The 16,707-nt window shown below is 38.2% G+C and overlaps 1 protein-coding gene across 1 annotated transcript in view; it reads right to left on the bottom strand.

Moving 5' to 3' along the window:
• GDAP2 (ganglioside induced differentiation associated protein 2) overlaps window positions 1-16,707 on the bottom strand; it is an 80,060-nt gene that overhangs the window by 32,132 nt on the left and 31,221 nt on the right. The window contains exons 6-8 of the mRNA XM_082459235.1: window positions 12,176-12,252; window positions 5,671-5,830; window positions 3,481-3,637 (exon numbers count right to left, since the gene is read on the bottom strand). Coding sequence (XP_082315361.1) covers window positions 3,481-3,637; window positions 5,671-5,830; window positions 12,176-12,252 — 394 coding nt within the window. The remainder of the gene's footprint in view (window positions 1-3,480; window positions 3,638-5,670; window positions 5,831-12,175; window positions 12,253-16,707) is intronic.

The following is a 16,707-nucleotide window of genomic DNA, read 5'->3' as shown; positions in this document are numbered from 1 at the left end:
TAGAGAAGGGAGATGAGCTGCAGTAGCCACCTTGAAGGCTCATCCTCAATTAGCTGTAACTCTGGTCAAGTCACTCTTGGTGATCAATTCACCCTTCTATAAATTAGAGGGATCAGACCAGATCAGGTACAAAATCATCTAAGAAATCATCTAAGAAACCTTAGAAAGATGATTCCTGAGCCCTTCCCACAGAGGTTCTGATTCAGGAAGTTTGGTGTGGGGCCTATGAATTTTTAGCAAGCACCCCTGGTAATTCTAATGCTTATACACTTTATACTACATTTCAGAAAACTGTATCAGATAATTACCAAAACTCCTTTCAACTATAATGTACTGCTGAGAGACCACAGACCAGTGGTTCTCAAAGTGTGGTGCATAGTCCCAAGACTTTTTCAAGGGGTTTTGCAAGGTCAAAACTATTTTCATAATAACACTGAAACATCATTTGTTTTTTCACTGTGTTGACATCTGCACTGATGGTGCAAAAGCAACTGTTGGATAAAACTACTGCTGCTTTAGCATGAATTCAGGTGGAAACACCAGATTGTACTAGTAGTCGTTGTGTTCTTAATTGCCAAAATACTCACAGGAAAAAAAAAAGCCAGTTTCATTTAAGAATGTCTTTGATGAGGAAGAAAAAATTATTAATTTTATTACATTAACCCTTGGAAATACATCTTTTTAATATTAATGTGTCACAAAATGGGAAGAACACACAAAGCATTTCTGCAGACCGAAGCATGAGGTTGTCCTGAAGAAAAGGTCTAATTGTTTGACTTGCAAGCTGAACCAGCTGCTTTTTTTCATGGAACACCATTTTTCTTCAACTAATGACTGGCAGACAAACTGTGGTTATTTAACATGAGTATTTGGCAGATGTTTTGTCAAAAATGAATGAAGTGACCCTGCCATTTCAAGAAAAACAACCAACAGTATTTGTTACCAGTGATAAAATTTGAGCTTTAAAATATAATGTTGGAAAATTTGTATCCAGCACCAGAAGCTAACAGTTTCTAATACTTAAGGACTTTTCTGACAAGATCAGTGGTGATATTATCAAACGTAAATTTTTGATATTGTGTAGTGTAATGTGTCAATATTTGGAACAACTGAATAATTCAGTGAGTCAATATTTTCCAAAAGACCAACACATCATGTTATAAATTCATGCTCTAAATTCCTATTATAAAATCTACTCAAAGTGCAGGATAAAACAACACATTTTAATATAACAATACAAAAATTCATAAATATGGTTTGAGATTCCATACTACAACATTATGAAACTACCGTTTATTGAGTTATGGTGTAATAACAAAGAATATCCCCAACTATTTGAAAAGGCTATTAAAATACTCCTTTTTCCAACTACGTATCTGAATGAGGGCAAATTTTCTTCATATACTTCACCCAAAACAACGTATTGCAACAGTTTGAATGCTGATATGAGAATCCAGCTGTCTTCTATTAAGTCAAACATTAAAATATCTGCAAAAATGTAAAACACTGCATTTCTCACTAGCCTAAAAAATAGTTATTTTTCATAAAAACATAATGGGTTATTTTTAAATGAATTAACAAATAATTTATCATATGATAAATATTAGTGGGTGTAAGCCATGTAAAAACAAAAGCTCTTTGGGGTCCTCAATAATTTTTAAGCATGCAAAGGGGACCTGAGACCAAACAGTTTGAGAACCACTGCCCTAGTCCAAAAAAAGGTACCCAAGTCTAGTTGTACATGAATCATGAGGTGAAAAAGTTTTAAAATATATATAGAGGTCAAATCCCAGTCATGTGAGGGAAAGCCCAGTCACTTTAAAGAAAAATGTTTGCCAGATGATTCGTACACATGGCCAAGTTCAGAAACCACTGAAACTGTCATTCGATTGTGCTTGCCTTTAGAAAAGCTGTTAATTGGTGCCCCCTAGTGGCTAATTAGCTTTTGTTTATGAAAATAAAAGGAGAACTGGACTTCCCTGGTGGTGCAGTGGTTAAAAATCCACCTGCCAATGCAGGGGACACGGGTTCGAGCCCTGGTCTGGGAAGATTCCCACATGCCACGGAGCAACTAAGCCCGTGCACCACAACTACTGAGGCTACATTCTAGAGCCCACGAGCCACAACTACTGAGCCCATGTGACACAACTACTGAAGCCCACGTGCCTAGAGCCTGTGCTCCGCAGCAAGAGAAACCACCGCAGTGAGAAGCCTGTGCACTGCAACGAAGAGTAGCCCCCGCTTGCTGCAACTAGAGAAACGCCCGTGTGCAGCAATGAAGACCCAATGCAGCCAAAAATTAATAAATAAATTTATTTTTTTAAAAAAGGGACAATAAAGTGAAGACCAGGAACTCAGGAAAAACAAAATTCTAATTCTATAAGGGACTCCGGAGATCGTCTAGTCTGACTCCCACTTTATACATAGAGACTAACGACAACCACACATCATTACAGTATAGTGTGATAAGTGCTAGGCTATGGTTTGGTTAAGTACAGGGTGTAAAAAAAAAAAAAAAAACGGGGAAAAAAAAGCATACGGAGGAGGCATTGATTCCAGACTTCTATTCCGTCTATTCCAACTTATCTCCAGGGAGATAAGTTTCTAGAGGCAATCACTTCTGAGCTGAAACCTGGAGAATGAGCAGGAATTGAAGAACGAGAGTGTTCCAGTCAAAAGGGATGGCAAGTACCAAAGTTCAAAGGTAAAATAGACCATAATTTGCTCAGTATTAAAGAGAACAGCAGTGACCAATTTTAAGAGCTTGCTAAGTACCAGGTACTGTGCTAAGCTCATTACATTATCTTATTTAACACTCACGACAACCCTATGAGATGTTGTTACCCCCCTCAACCAACCCTATAAGATAATGAATATTAATCAATTATGGTGTATGATTTTTCCTTTAACATTTTTTGAAAAGCAGCTAGCTTTCCAAGGACTGTTTGTTAATCCTTGGACAAGCTTACCCAGAAGTACAAAAGCTGTTTCTCTTTATGTTTCAAGAAGGAGTTATTCAGAATTGCTTTAGAAAACACCTAAAAGAAATGGAATGGCGTTATAAGGTCCCTGGGATAAATCACGGGGAAATAAAGCTCTTTTAACGTTAATCCAACCATAGATTATACTTTAATTATAAATATAGTAATGTTAAGTAAAAACTTTGTAACTTGGTTTTTCCCTTCCCGTTTTCTGCTTTCAGAATATAATCTCACCCAAAGACACTACAATCGCAGTAGAAAGAGTAGGAGCTCTGAAATCAGAGATGCATTTGAACGCTGACTTCATCACATACTAATGGTGTCCACTGATAAATTAACTTTGAATTTCTGCATCTACAAAGTGGGGACATATCTTTCTTAGTGGATTGTCATGAAGAATAAATGAGACCACGTTACGTGTAGATCATTTAGCAGAGGTAGGCCCTTTCTTGTTTCTCATGTCCTTATGTGTCTGTCAGTCTAAAGGGGTTTGCCTTACTTTCTTTGATGCTGCTTCTGCAGGGTTGCCTCTGATAACTGTCCTTGAAGGATCAGTCTTCTTTGCTTATCAATATCTCCTTCCATTCGAGCAAAAGCATGAGAGCCAATGAAAGACAGATCAACTCCCAAGCCTTCATCCTCCTCTTCTTGGTTGTCTGCAACAAAAATACTATCGATAGAGATGGCAAAACTTGACAGTAAATGCTACAAACAGATTGTGAATGCTGCTACAGGGATGATTGCGCGGAAACTCAAAAAACCAGGGTTAAGGTTATTTTTTGAGAATGAAACTGAAATCAGATTCAGGCGTTTGAAGAACTGACATAATGAAAGAAACCACCTGTCCATGTGGGATGGAAGTTTGAGGAACACATGAAATCAAATCAAGGGGACCTAGGTGTAACCTTAGGAAGAAAAGAGTAGAATGTAATAATAAACAAAAAGATAGAAGCAATTATACTGTATGTGGGTTTAAAGATGAACTGTAGCACAACATCTAACGAAAGAGACATATAAAGAAAAAATGTTTGGGGTCATTTATCCAGAATTGTTTAAGAAGGGAGTTCTTTACTGGCTGGTACATAATCTTCAGTCCTTTTGTCAGGTAACGCCTTAAGGAAGATGGATGGACCAGGATTTCAGGGTGTGATCCACAATCACTAAGATATGTCTTGATGAGCGTTCTGATTTTCTACACTGGTCATGCCTACATAATCATTCTGGTACGTAAGAGTTACAGTTCTCACTACAAATTAATGTTACCTTTCTGATTTATCCAGATGATCATTTAACGTTTGGCTAGCAGCCAGTCCCTTGGGAATGGATCATTTCTTAATGTGTTCCCCACTGCCTCACTAGATCTGTTTTAAAAAAATTCTTTTTTAAAGAAAGAAAAAACAAACAAACAAAACCCTTGGACCACGGCAGGGGAGCTTCCCAAGGCAATGCCACCACCTGAAGCCGTTCAGCTGGGACCTTCTCACATCTATACCACTGCTCCTCAAACTGTGACAGGCAAGGGCTGAGTGTGCCTTTATTAAAAAAAATACCCATAAATGAATCTTCTCTCAATCCCTCAGGTAAGGCTGATTTTACATCTATTTTAACAGATTCTATATTCTAACTGAAAATATTTATGAACACTAGAGCCTATGAGGTAACAATATTTTCTGAGATATGGATGCAAATCAAGCAGTCTTTGAGGATGGGGGATAGAAGGGGACCTTTTGGCTAATGACTGCCCAGCACTGCCACCTCAACTGATTTTGCTTTTCATTACCCCTTGTCATATAAAACGCATTTTACGCGTTTAAGAAAAATTATATTCTATTGTGGTAGTCACAATTATGAGGATTTCCAAATGATGCTGGGCACATTTCAAGGCTGTACTCTATTGGTGGCTCCCCAAAAGTACATGAGTACCCCTCCAGGAAAGCGTGGTTCACAGACATTTTCTGATAAAAATACTGGTGATAAAAAAGAGATGAGTAGCCTTCTATAGATTTTAACTTGATGCTCATTTAAAAGTGTTCACAGCAGGAATCTCACAGTAATTCTTAAACTGCTGAATTTTGAGATCAAGTTCCAGCAATGAAGCTTGTGAGACATGTCTCCAATAACACGTATCCAAGAAGATACATGTCTCTCTTAAACATGTATCCAAGAAGATCAGTACAAGCTGTCATACAGAACAGCTTCAGAGGAGCTCCCATCCTACCCTGCTCTACTATCACTTCAATCTACAGGGGTATGTAACCTAAAGAAACAAAACAAAACAGCATTCTTGTTTCAGTATTTAATGTTAGGTATGGCTTTCAGAGGACACAGTTGAAGCTGTTGAAAATTTTAGATGATAATATACTTGATTGCTTCCTCAACAGTGTCCTGCATGAAACTATAAACTTTGTGAGGGTAAAAATGTTGTCATATCCACCTCTGAATCTCTACTGCCTAACACAGACTTGACATTATATATAAATATATAAATATAATATATATATATATTTTTTAAATTTAAAGAGTAAACCTTAACAAGAATAAGACTCTAAAAACACCTAAGTTGGTCTTGATCTTAGTGTCACGCTAATAGCCTCCCAAGGGTCAGGCTGAACTTCCTACTTCTTTGGTGGCTGATGTTTACCAGAGTCTTTGCTTCCTTAAGAGGGAAAGTAAGAAAAGGAGAACTCACCCTCCGGGGCACCAGGTTTTTCACTTATTCTTATCTGCCGTTCGGGTACCACAGGCTCCCCTTCTGCATTTCCAATATCTGCAGGTAGGTACGGCAATGAGCAAGTCTCCTCCTTTAATGACCTTGGGAAGTACAGAGGTAGCAGCTTTTGGTAAGTAGCCTGTGTGAGAAAAGCCAAACATCGTGTGAAAAATAACGAAGTAATGAAGCAGGCACCAGCAGTGCTTAGTGTTGTTCCTTACACCGTGAAGACAGCCTTCATCACGGAGAAAGACCACACCACTTCTAAGCTCAGACTGTATGCTGCCTGGGACCCTCATTCAGTTCTCATGTTAAGGATCAGGGTTTGTTAGTCACTCAAGTTGAGCATGATTCCCATCCTGGCAGTTCCAGGTCACCGAACCTGGAATGAAAAGTTCTGTGACCCCTGTCCCCAACCCCTCCTTCACCTCACTAGTGATATTTGTCTTTCAAGATTCAGCTCAGACACCACTTCCTTAATCCTCAGTGTGCCATCAGGGTCCACTGGACCCAGGTTTAGTTTTTGAGTTTTTTTTAACAGTTCTAACTCTTTGTGAAGGATTGCTATTTCATGACTTCCATTCTTTCTTAGAGATTTCTCAAAGAATAAAGATATATCTTACTTAAAAAAAAATAGAATAAACTCATTCTATCTTATAATTTCCATATGGGTTGGTCCACTGGACTCATTCCTAAATCCATGATACATTATAGATACTTAGTGCTCTTATTTTTCCTATATCTTGAAGCATTTTGCTTTTTCATCATCCTAGAATTATTTTATCGTTATTCATCAATTATTCCCAACTATACCAAAAAAGACTAAATAGAATAATAAGAAACCAGAAGAATGATGGAATTGCCTAGAAGGACAGAGAAATCATTATCTGTCACTTTTCCTATTATGTCACCTGCAATACTGTATCATCTTTCATGTAAATAAGTATATTATATGAGGCACATAAGACTGGATTGTTAAGTCAACTGTATTCAATTAAAAAAAAAAAAGACTAGAGACACCATCTTTGCAGCCTTTTTAAAAAACAGATATAATTCATGTACCATAAAATTCACGTTTTAAAGTATACGATTCACTGGTTTTTAGTATATTCACGAAGTTGTGGAATCATCACCACTATCTAATTCCAGAACATTTCATCATCTCAAATAGAAAATCTAAGCTCATTAGCTAGGTCATTCTCCATCCCTCCCTCCCCAAGCCCCTGGCAACCACTAACATTTCTGTCTGTATAGATTTACCTATTCCGCACATTTCATTAAAATGGAATACAGTATATGGTTTTTGTGTCTGGCTTTCTCTACCTAGCATAATGTTTCTAAGGTTCACCCATGCTACAGGATACATCAGTACTTCATTCTTTTCATAGGTTAATATTCCATTGTAGGTATATACCATATTTTGTTTATCCATCTATCAGTTGATCAGACATTTAGGTTGTTTCCACATTTTGGCTGTTATGAATAATGCTGATATGAATATTTGTGTACAGGTTTTAGTGTGGACATATGTTTTCAGTTCTATTCTGCATACACCTAAGAGCGGAATCTCTGTTTAACTTTTTGAGGAACTGCCAGGCTGTTTTCCAAAGCAGCTGCACAATTTTACATTCTCACTAGCCATGTATGAGGGTTCCAATTTCTCCACATCCTAACTCTTGTTATTGTCTGTCTTTGTAATTAAAGTCACACTAGTGAGTGAGAAGTGCTATCTCATTGTGATTTTGATTTATATTCCCTTAATGGTTAATGTTATAGAACATCTTCCCACGTGCTTGTCTATTCAAAACTTTTGCCCATTTTTTAAGATTTTATTTTTTCATAGCAGTTTAAGGCTCACAACAAAATTGGGAAGAAGGCAGAGAGATTTCCCATATCCCTTCAGCCCTCACACATGCAGTCTCCCTCACTATCACCAACCCCCACCAGAGTGGTACCTTTGTTATAACTGATGAACCTACACTGACACGTCTAATCACCCATAGATTATATTAGGGTTCAGTCTTGGTGTTGTACATTCTACAGGTTTGCACAAATGTATAATGACTTGTATCCACCATTATAGCACCATACAGAGTATTTTCACTGCCCTAAGAATCCTCTGTGCTCTATTCATCCCTCCCCCATCCTCCGGCAACCACTGACCTTTTTATTGTCTTGGTAGTTTTGCCTTTTCTGGAACATCAGATGGTTGGAATCATACAGTATGCAGCCTTTTCAGATAGGCTTCTTCTTTTTTTTTTTTTTTTTTTAATAAATTTACTTATTTATTTATTTTTGGCTGCATTGGGTCTTTGTTGCTGCACGAGGGCTTTCTCTAGTTGCGGCGAGCGGGGACTACTCTTTGTTGCGGTGCGTGGGCTTCTCATTGCAGTGGTTTCTCTTGCTGCGGAGCACGGGCTTCTAGGCACGCGGGCTTCAGTAATTGTGGCATGTGGGCTCAGTAGTTGTGGCTCATGGGCTCTAGGCACGTGGGCTTCAGTAGCTGTGGCGCACGGGCTTAGTTGCTCCGCAGCATGTGGGATCTCCCCAGGCCAGGGCTGGAACCCGTGTCCCCTGCATTGGCAGGTGGATTCTTAACCACTGCGCCACAAGGGAAGTCCCAGATAGGCTTCTTTCACTTAGTAATATGCACTTAAGGTCCCTCCATATCTTTTTATAGCTTGATAGTTCATTTCTTCTTAGTGTTTAATAATATTCCATTGTCTGGATGTATTACAGTTTATTTACCCATTCACCTTCCAACATATTGGTGCTTCCAAGTTTTGGCAAATATTAATAAAGCTGCTATAAACATCCTTTGTAGTTTTTTGTGAGGACATGAATTTTCAACTCCTTTGGGTAAATACCAACTTTTGTCCATTTTAAAATTGGGTGATTTGTCTTTCTACTGTTGAATTGTAAGAGTGACCAATTTACCTATTTTTATTTTGGATGCTTGTGTCTTTGACATCACATCATATCTAAGAAACCACTGCCTAAGCCAAGGTCATGAAGATTTATACCTATGTTTTCCTCTAACAGTTTTATAGTTTTAGGTCTCATACTTAGTCCCTAGATACATTTTGAGCTAATTTCCTTTATATGGGTGAAGTAGGGGTTCAGTTTCATTCTTTTGCATGTGGATAACCAGTTGCTCCAATACCATTTGTTAATAAGACTATTTATTCTTTCTTCATTGAATTGTCTTGGCAGCCATGTCAAAATTCTATTACACTGATCTATATGTTTATTCTTATGTCAGTACAACATAGTCTTGCTTACTGTGCTTGGAGTAAGTTTCAAAATAAGTTAAGTGTGAATCCTCCAACTTTGTTCTTTTTTTCCAAGGTGTTTTGACTATCCTGGGTCCCTTGCATATCCATGTGAAATTCAGGATCAACTTGTCAATTTCTACAATAAACTCAGTTGGAATTTTGATAGGGATTTTGCTGAATCTGTAGAACAATTTGGGGAATACTGCCATCTTAACAACATTGTCTTTCAATCCATAAACAATCCATCCATTATTAAGGTCTTTTAAATTTTCCTTCAAATATATTTTGCAGTTTTCAATGTACAAGCCTTACACTTCTTTTGTTAAGTTTAGTCTTAAACATTTGATTCTTCTTAATGCTACTGTAAATGCAACTGTTTTCTTAATTTCATTTTTGGATTATTCTTTGCTAGTGTGTAGAAACACTATTTTTTATATTGATCTTATGTCCTGTAACCCTGCTGAGCTCTATTAGTTCTAATAGCTTTTTTGTCGACGTCTTAGGATTTTTTTATATACAAAAACATAGCTAACATTCCTGGGATAAATTCCACTTGGTGATGTTATATTACATAATCCTTTTATATGTTGCTGGATTCAGTATGCTAATATTTTGTTAAGAATTTTTGCATCTCTATTCTTATGTGTAGTCTGTAATCTGTTTTTAACTTTCATTGGAAAGATTTGAGAATTCAGACTTTTTCATTTTCAGCCCAAAATAGCAAAGAGAAGACAACTGAACAAAGATGACATTTCAGAATTATTAAAGGAATCAAAGGTGAATGTAAAGACACAGACAGCAGCACTTTATTAAAGATGAGGTTAAGATTGATCATATGAAGTGAATCTCAGACACTGAGTCTTCAGAAGACAATATCCTATATTAATCTTCTCCAATTCAAGAACCTATGAGTCAACAACATATTTCTATGGGCAAAGTAGAAATATGGCATTCTCATTCAGTGAGTCACTATAGGAAGAACTTGACCATACAGGATTTTGTGATAAGAACATTTTACTAGAAAGATGTGACAGTATTCTTTCATCTTTTACGATGTTTGTGCAACAAAATTTACTTGATATAAAAAGGTTGGTTACATTTCAATTCTTACTGAAATACCTTATCAAATTGTTTTTTATTATCCCTTTATTATTCAATAAATTATTCATAAAATGATCTTTAAAAAAAAGTCCATTGGACCTAGATGATAAACGTTAATGACTATTTTTTTCAGGTATACTGCAGGTGAAGAATTTTTCTCTGTTCCCCTGGGTCTGGCTTAGGTGCCCTGATAGACTGCCACAGCACTGTGATGTACACTCCCAGTACAGCACTTGCCACACCTCAGGGTGGTCTTTGTTTATCTGGTTATCTAACTATTAGTCTACAAACTCCCTAGAACAGGGTATCTTATCTTGGTACCTTACTTGGTATCCTATTCTATGACATGGTCAAATCTCTAGCCCAGACTTCACTCCTCAGCTTTAGATTGAACAAGCACAATGGCCTGCTGATCATCAGCTGAATACACTGATCCCCTAGGATTCAACATGTTCAAAATAGAACTTGTCTTCATCCCTTCTCCTCTCTCTAAAACTTTCCCCCCTTTCTACCTGCTGTCTCACTGGTGGCATCATTATCCAGTCATCCTAGCCAGAAACCTAGGAGTCATCCTTAACTTCCCTCTCTCTTTTCCCCTACATATTTGTGACCTCCAACTCCAGCTGAATTTGTTTAATATTTTTTTTAAATTTCAACACCTCCAGTGCCCTTGTTCAGGCCTGATCATTTCTCACTTGGAATATTACAACCGCTTATTATCTCTTCTTGTCATTTGTCACTTGTCTTTCTCCTTCAAAATCATCCTCCACATAGCTAATATACAAGTTAGACCACATCATTTGTGTGCTTGGAGCTCTTCTATGTTCTCCCATTGTATGATTGATAAAGTATGAGATACCGGGCCTTGAGTGATCTTGCCCCTGCCTAACTTTCATTTTTGCCACTCCTAGCCTCACATTTTATGCAATACACTACACCCGTTCTGCTATTTCTTACTTATATGACTGTGCTTATGCTTGTATGACTACTGTTATTTGCCCTTCCTTTGGAAAATTTTAGTTATCTTTTACAATGATTTCAACTTACATATCACCATCTATGGAAAGCATTTCCTAACCCCATGCCAGGCTGGGGTTGTGTGCTCCTATCCTTCCCATACCTCTATTAATGCCCTTACCACAATTATCATAACTTATCTGACTTGTCTGTCCCCACCAACACAGTGGGTTCCTTGAGGACAATGACCATGACTCATGCACTGGTGTATTCCCAGAACCCAGTAGAGTAAACCTGATATATCCTAGACATTCAATCATAGGTCACTGAGAGAATGAATGAATAGGTAAACCAGGTGAAACAAGAAGAGATAGCAAACATGGTAAATGTGTCTTACTTCAGCAAATTCAAAACGGTTTATATCTCATATATGTACCTACATACACTTTGAATGGTTATTTCACATGTATTAATTCATTAATCACCAAACTCCTATGATATAAGTACTGTTAGTATTCATTTTTTATCAAAGCACAGAGAGGACACAAAACTTGCCCAAGGGCACAAAACTCAGAAATAATACAAGCTGAATGGGACAGAGCACACTAAAGCTAAATAAAACTTAATAAGATTTAAAAAAGAACTTGTTTCCTAAAATGGTTCTAAATTAAATTGAAACATACTAAACCTAACCACACATAACAAACCATAAACCTCACAACTTACTCAATACTAGCCACTAGGCTAGGCTGTCACCTGTTTCCAGGTCACAGAGACAACAGGGCTTTTCCAGCAGTGGTGGTTTTCCAGTTACGCTGCCCAGGCACCCAGTGCTTAGGTCATAAGGCGATGCCTTGAGCTGTCTTGAGAGCTAATATAGTGAATAAATCAGAACAACTCCACCTTATAAGATTTTACTGCGTGATAACAGTTTACCAGTGAAAAACATGAACAAAATGCTCCTCTTGACTTGCTTTTAGTCTCCAGTATAGTCTTCTTCAACAAATGATGGTAAGCCCCACTACCAAATATGTGCACAGATAATTAGGATTTGCCTGCTGGCAATTCAGCTAACAGATAATGAAGAGACAGAGGCAAACACTTACAAGTGAAAATAAGATTTAAACAATGCAAGATAATTAGCAAAATACCTCTTCAAGTTCAGAGACAGCAAATACTACTTTTTCAATAGTCTCTCCGTGAATTTCGAGGAATCTCCTTACCGTGCCTAAGGAAAAGAATAGAAAGATTAATTCAATAAATAAGAAATTAATTATGAAGAAAAATCCAACCCTTCAAAGTTTTATTTCTTTAAGGGATCACTCCTCGTATCATTCAGGTCTGTGCTCAGTGACACCTTATCAGTAAAGCCTCCCCAGGTCACCCTATTTAAAAACTCTTCCCTGATTTGCTTTCCTCCAGAGCAACTATTCTGGACATTTCGTGGAGTTTCCTGTTTATTGTATATCCTCCCCACCCTCCCTGCCCCATCCATTAGATGAAAGCTCCACAACAGCAAGAACTCTATTTTATTTACTGTTTTATTGCCAGTAAATAGTGCCTGGCCATAGAAGATGCTGACTCCAGACAATTCTCCCTTATCCAGTATATTCTTTTTATTCTCTTGGGCCTCTCTCTCTGGCCAGAATGGTCTAGCACAAGGGCCTTTCCATGAATCAGTTACACTACTAGATGTCCTCCTCAGCTCTTTAGCCCTGTCAATATCCTACTGAACCAAAACTGAATTATTTTTTCTTAATTTCTATCTTATCCTTATTCTTTCTCTATAAACTTCTTAATAATGAGACCTAGTGGCTTTTTCTCAGTCCTTAACTTACCTGCAATCTCTCTCTAGATGCCCACACCCCACCTTTTAAAAATACTGTCCTCTCCAGGTTCTGTCCTCCATATTTTTAATTTTCTTGGTATATATATTTTCTTGAGCTCACTAATTTGATTGTTAGATAATACTCCACATGCTGATGGCTCCCAAATCTTTATACTCTGTTTTGTGAACAAAAGACCTGAAATTTCCTACAGCCTGCTGGGCATATTTGCCCAGATAACTGAGACCTCAAACTCAGCATGTCCAAACCTGATCCCAACAGGTCCAAACCTGACTTCCATCTCTCCCCAGCACCTGCTCCTTTACCTGTACTCCTTATTTCAGTTACACAGCAACATCCAACCACTCACCTAAGCTAGAATCCTGAATTCTTCTGACACTTCACTTCTTCCTTCATCCTGCATTTTCAATGTGTTATCATGTTGTTTAAATTCTATTGCTAATATTTTTAACAGCCATTCCTTTTCTCTTCCAGCTGCTCTCAGGCTCTCAATGCTAACAAAGACGTTGGTAATAAGTTTTCAACTGTTCTCTTGTTTCTCTTTCCAAGCCTACATATTCACTGTTGCCTGAGTTATCTTATGTTACCCTCCTTACTAACCATTTCCGATGGCTCTGCACTGCTTATAAGTTAAGATCCAAAGTCCCCACAGCATGGTTCTCCACACCCTGACAACTAACCACCCCTCCACCCCTGCCCCTTAGTCCTATTTCCAGCTATTCTTCCCACCTATCTTATGCTTTAGCCATTGGCTTCTTTGCTGTACTTCGAATATGCCACTTACTTTGATGCTACCCTACCTCTGCCTTGCATGGTTGCCTTTGACTAGAACACCTTTCATCCACCATGACCCTCTCTTAGTGAACTCCTATTCATTTTTCATGGCCCGGTCAAAAGCCATCTCCTTTGTATAGAACTCCATCCTTCCGTGTGCTCCTCCTATAATCTTTTGAACAGCCCTCTATTTGTGAACTTCTCACAGCATTTTATATCTACACTGTGAGCTTTCTGAAGGCCAAGTAAACTTAACATTAATACTACTAGGGCCTTGGGACTTCCCTGGTGGTCCAGTGGTTAGGACGTTGCCTTCCAACGCGGTGCAGGTTTGATCACTGGTCGGGGAGCTAGGATCCAACATGCCTCAGGGCCAAAAAACCAAAACATAAAACAGAAGCAATACTGTAACAAATTCAATGAGGACTTTAAAAATGGTCCACATAAAAAAAAAATCTTTAAAATAAAATATATATATTACTAGGGCCTACCTAGCATACCTTCGGAATATGGCAAGCAATCATTCAAAAGTAACTTGTAACTGAATGAACATTTTATGACTCTGGTTATCAACTTATTGCTTGCCTTGTTCACTACCGTATCTTGAGAACCTAATAGAGGAGACCCATTTGTTGAAGGACTGAACAAATCTTCCTAATTCTCTTTCTGTCAGGCGACAATTTTTTTCATTTCTCCCTCTATTCTGTTTTAATAATTTTTAAAAAATGAAATTAAAAAAAACAAACAAACGATTTTCTTCCATCCTATTTACTTTGACACCAAGTTTCAATGTTTACACAAAATAGTTTCCCAGCGTATAACTGTGGGATTTCCCTTGGAAGACAACATACGATGCCAACTAGTAACCAAGCTGAATTCCCTCAGCAGCACAGTTCACTCAGAAAAGTAATTCTGCAAAAAGGAGGAAAAAAAAAAAGAGTGATATCATGGCTATAAGGTTTTTGTACTGTGCACTATTCTCTGCAACCAACTAGGATGCCATGTGCCTAACTTGTAGTAAAAACTCTTTAACTGGTGAGAATGACATGTGTGACATTAAAATTTCCAAACTGGAAACACAATAAGAACAACACCATTGCCTTTTTTCTCACCACTGTATCCTCTTCTATACAGCACAGGGCCTAGCATATAGTAGTCATTCAGAGTTCTGTTGAATGAATAAATAACATGATAAATTTATCTAAATGTAGATGTTTCTTTAAGTTTCTTCTGGAAAAGAACTGAACTGCACATGAACTAAGAAAAAAAAGATAAATAACTTAGTACATCTATCAAGAAGATAGTACTTAGATTTCAAATGAAATAAATTTCAATAATAGTTTAATAAGTAAGAAAGCTTTTGGAACTAAGGACTTAGAGTTACAGCCTCAGATTTGTTCTTGGCCCATATATGCTACAAAAGCCTAAAAGCCATTTATTTCCCAGATGCTCAGAAAGTATGTGATCAAAGGGCACAACTGTTTGTGTGTGTGTATTTTTTAATGAGATGCTATAGTTCTGCTATTAGATTTAAGGTGTAATAAGTCAAGCAGGTCTTATAACATACAAGTTAACCTGCTAATCTTAAAGCTTTACATTTCCTTTGTGCTAAATAAATTTCTGGAAATTGTGTCATCAAAGTCCCTTATACCTTTTTTTTTTTTTTGTAATTTGAGGAGAATTTAATTGAGGGACCATTTACAAAAGCACACACTGGGTTTCTGGTTGACAATTTCAAGGTAGGAAGAGTGGGCTGGCTTTCTACCCTGTGACAGGCAGAATTCTAAGATGACGTCCAAAGAGTCACAACCTGGTTGAATCTCCTGCCCTTGAATGTGGAAGGACCCTGCAACTTGTTTCTAGCCAACAGAATACAGCAGAAGTGAAGAATGTCACTCCTGTGGTTGAGTTACATGGTGTGAGGCGCTGGCTGGCTGATGGAAGAAGAGGTTCTCCTGCTGGCCTGGCGGAAATGCGCTGCCCTGTTGGGAAAGGGTCACGTAGCAGGGAAGTACAGGTGGCCTCTAAGTGCTGCGAGTGGCCCTCGGCTGACAGGCAGCAAGAAAGCAGGGACCACCAGTCCCACAACTGCAAGAAACTGAATTCTGCCAATAACCACATGAACTTAGAAGTACCCCCCCAAGCTCCAGAGATGAACTGTCTGGCTCACACCTAAGTTGTTGCCATGGGAGACCCCGAGCAGAAGAGTCAGCCGAGGCAGACTCCTGACTCCTAGGAACTATGGCCTTATACCTACTTTTGATCTTTATCTGCTGTTACTACAATTACTGCTCAAAGCTGACTCCTCTGTGGTACTGTATCAAGTGACTTATCTGAGGGCCACAGAGCCAGAGTTAGACTGGTAGAACTGGGACCAAAAACCAGTCTTCTTGACTCCCTTTTCAGAGCCTTTTCTACAAAATGACGGTGTCTCTTTAAATTCTAATCCATATAATTACTTTAATAAAAAATGGAGACATAAAAGGCCTACCTCAAGCTATGAGATATGGGGCACAGGCTAAGCGAAACCAGAGAAAGTTAAGACCTGCCAAAAGCCTTGCCAAGGAGAATTATATGAAGGTAGGAACTTTGCTTTGGTAAGGCACCATTCAGAATACATGCAGGCTAGCTATAACAGTAGTTTCCCACCGAAGCAGTCCTAACTCAAGCATAATGAATTATCTAGTATAACACATAGGTTACTAGACTTGGGAGTCAGAAGGCCTGGATATATGTTCCAAGTCTGCATAACCCTAAGAACATGATAAATTTCTGAGCCTCTTTATTTGTAAAACAAATACCTAAAACACTATACTACCTAAAACACAAGGTTTTGAAGAAGTGACATGGAATTTCTTTTATCCCTTTTTAAAATACATATTTCTTCAGCAAGGACCATATGTAAAGCATTCCTGACATATGAAAGCATTGGAAATACAGAGATGAAAAGAAAAGATCTCTGGGACATCCCTGGTGGCACAGTGGTTAAGAATCCACCTGCCAATGCAGGGGACACGGGTTCGAGCCCTGGTCCAGGAAGATCCCACGTGCCGCGGAGCAAC

This window comes from Balaenoptera physalus (assembly GCF_965194825.1).
Source record: "Balaenoptera physalus genome assembly, chromosome: 1".
NCBI classification, from domain to species: domain Eukaryota; kingdom Metazoa; phylum Chordata; class Mammalia; order Artiodactyla; family Balaenopteridae; genus Balaenoptera; species Balaenoptera physalus.
The sequence above is the reverse complement of the archived record's forward strand: the minus strand, read 5'-3'. Positions and strand labels throughout refer to the sequence as shown.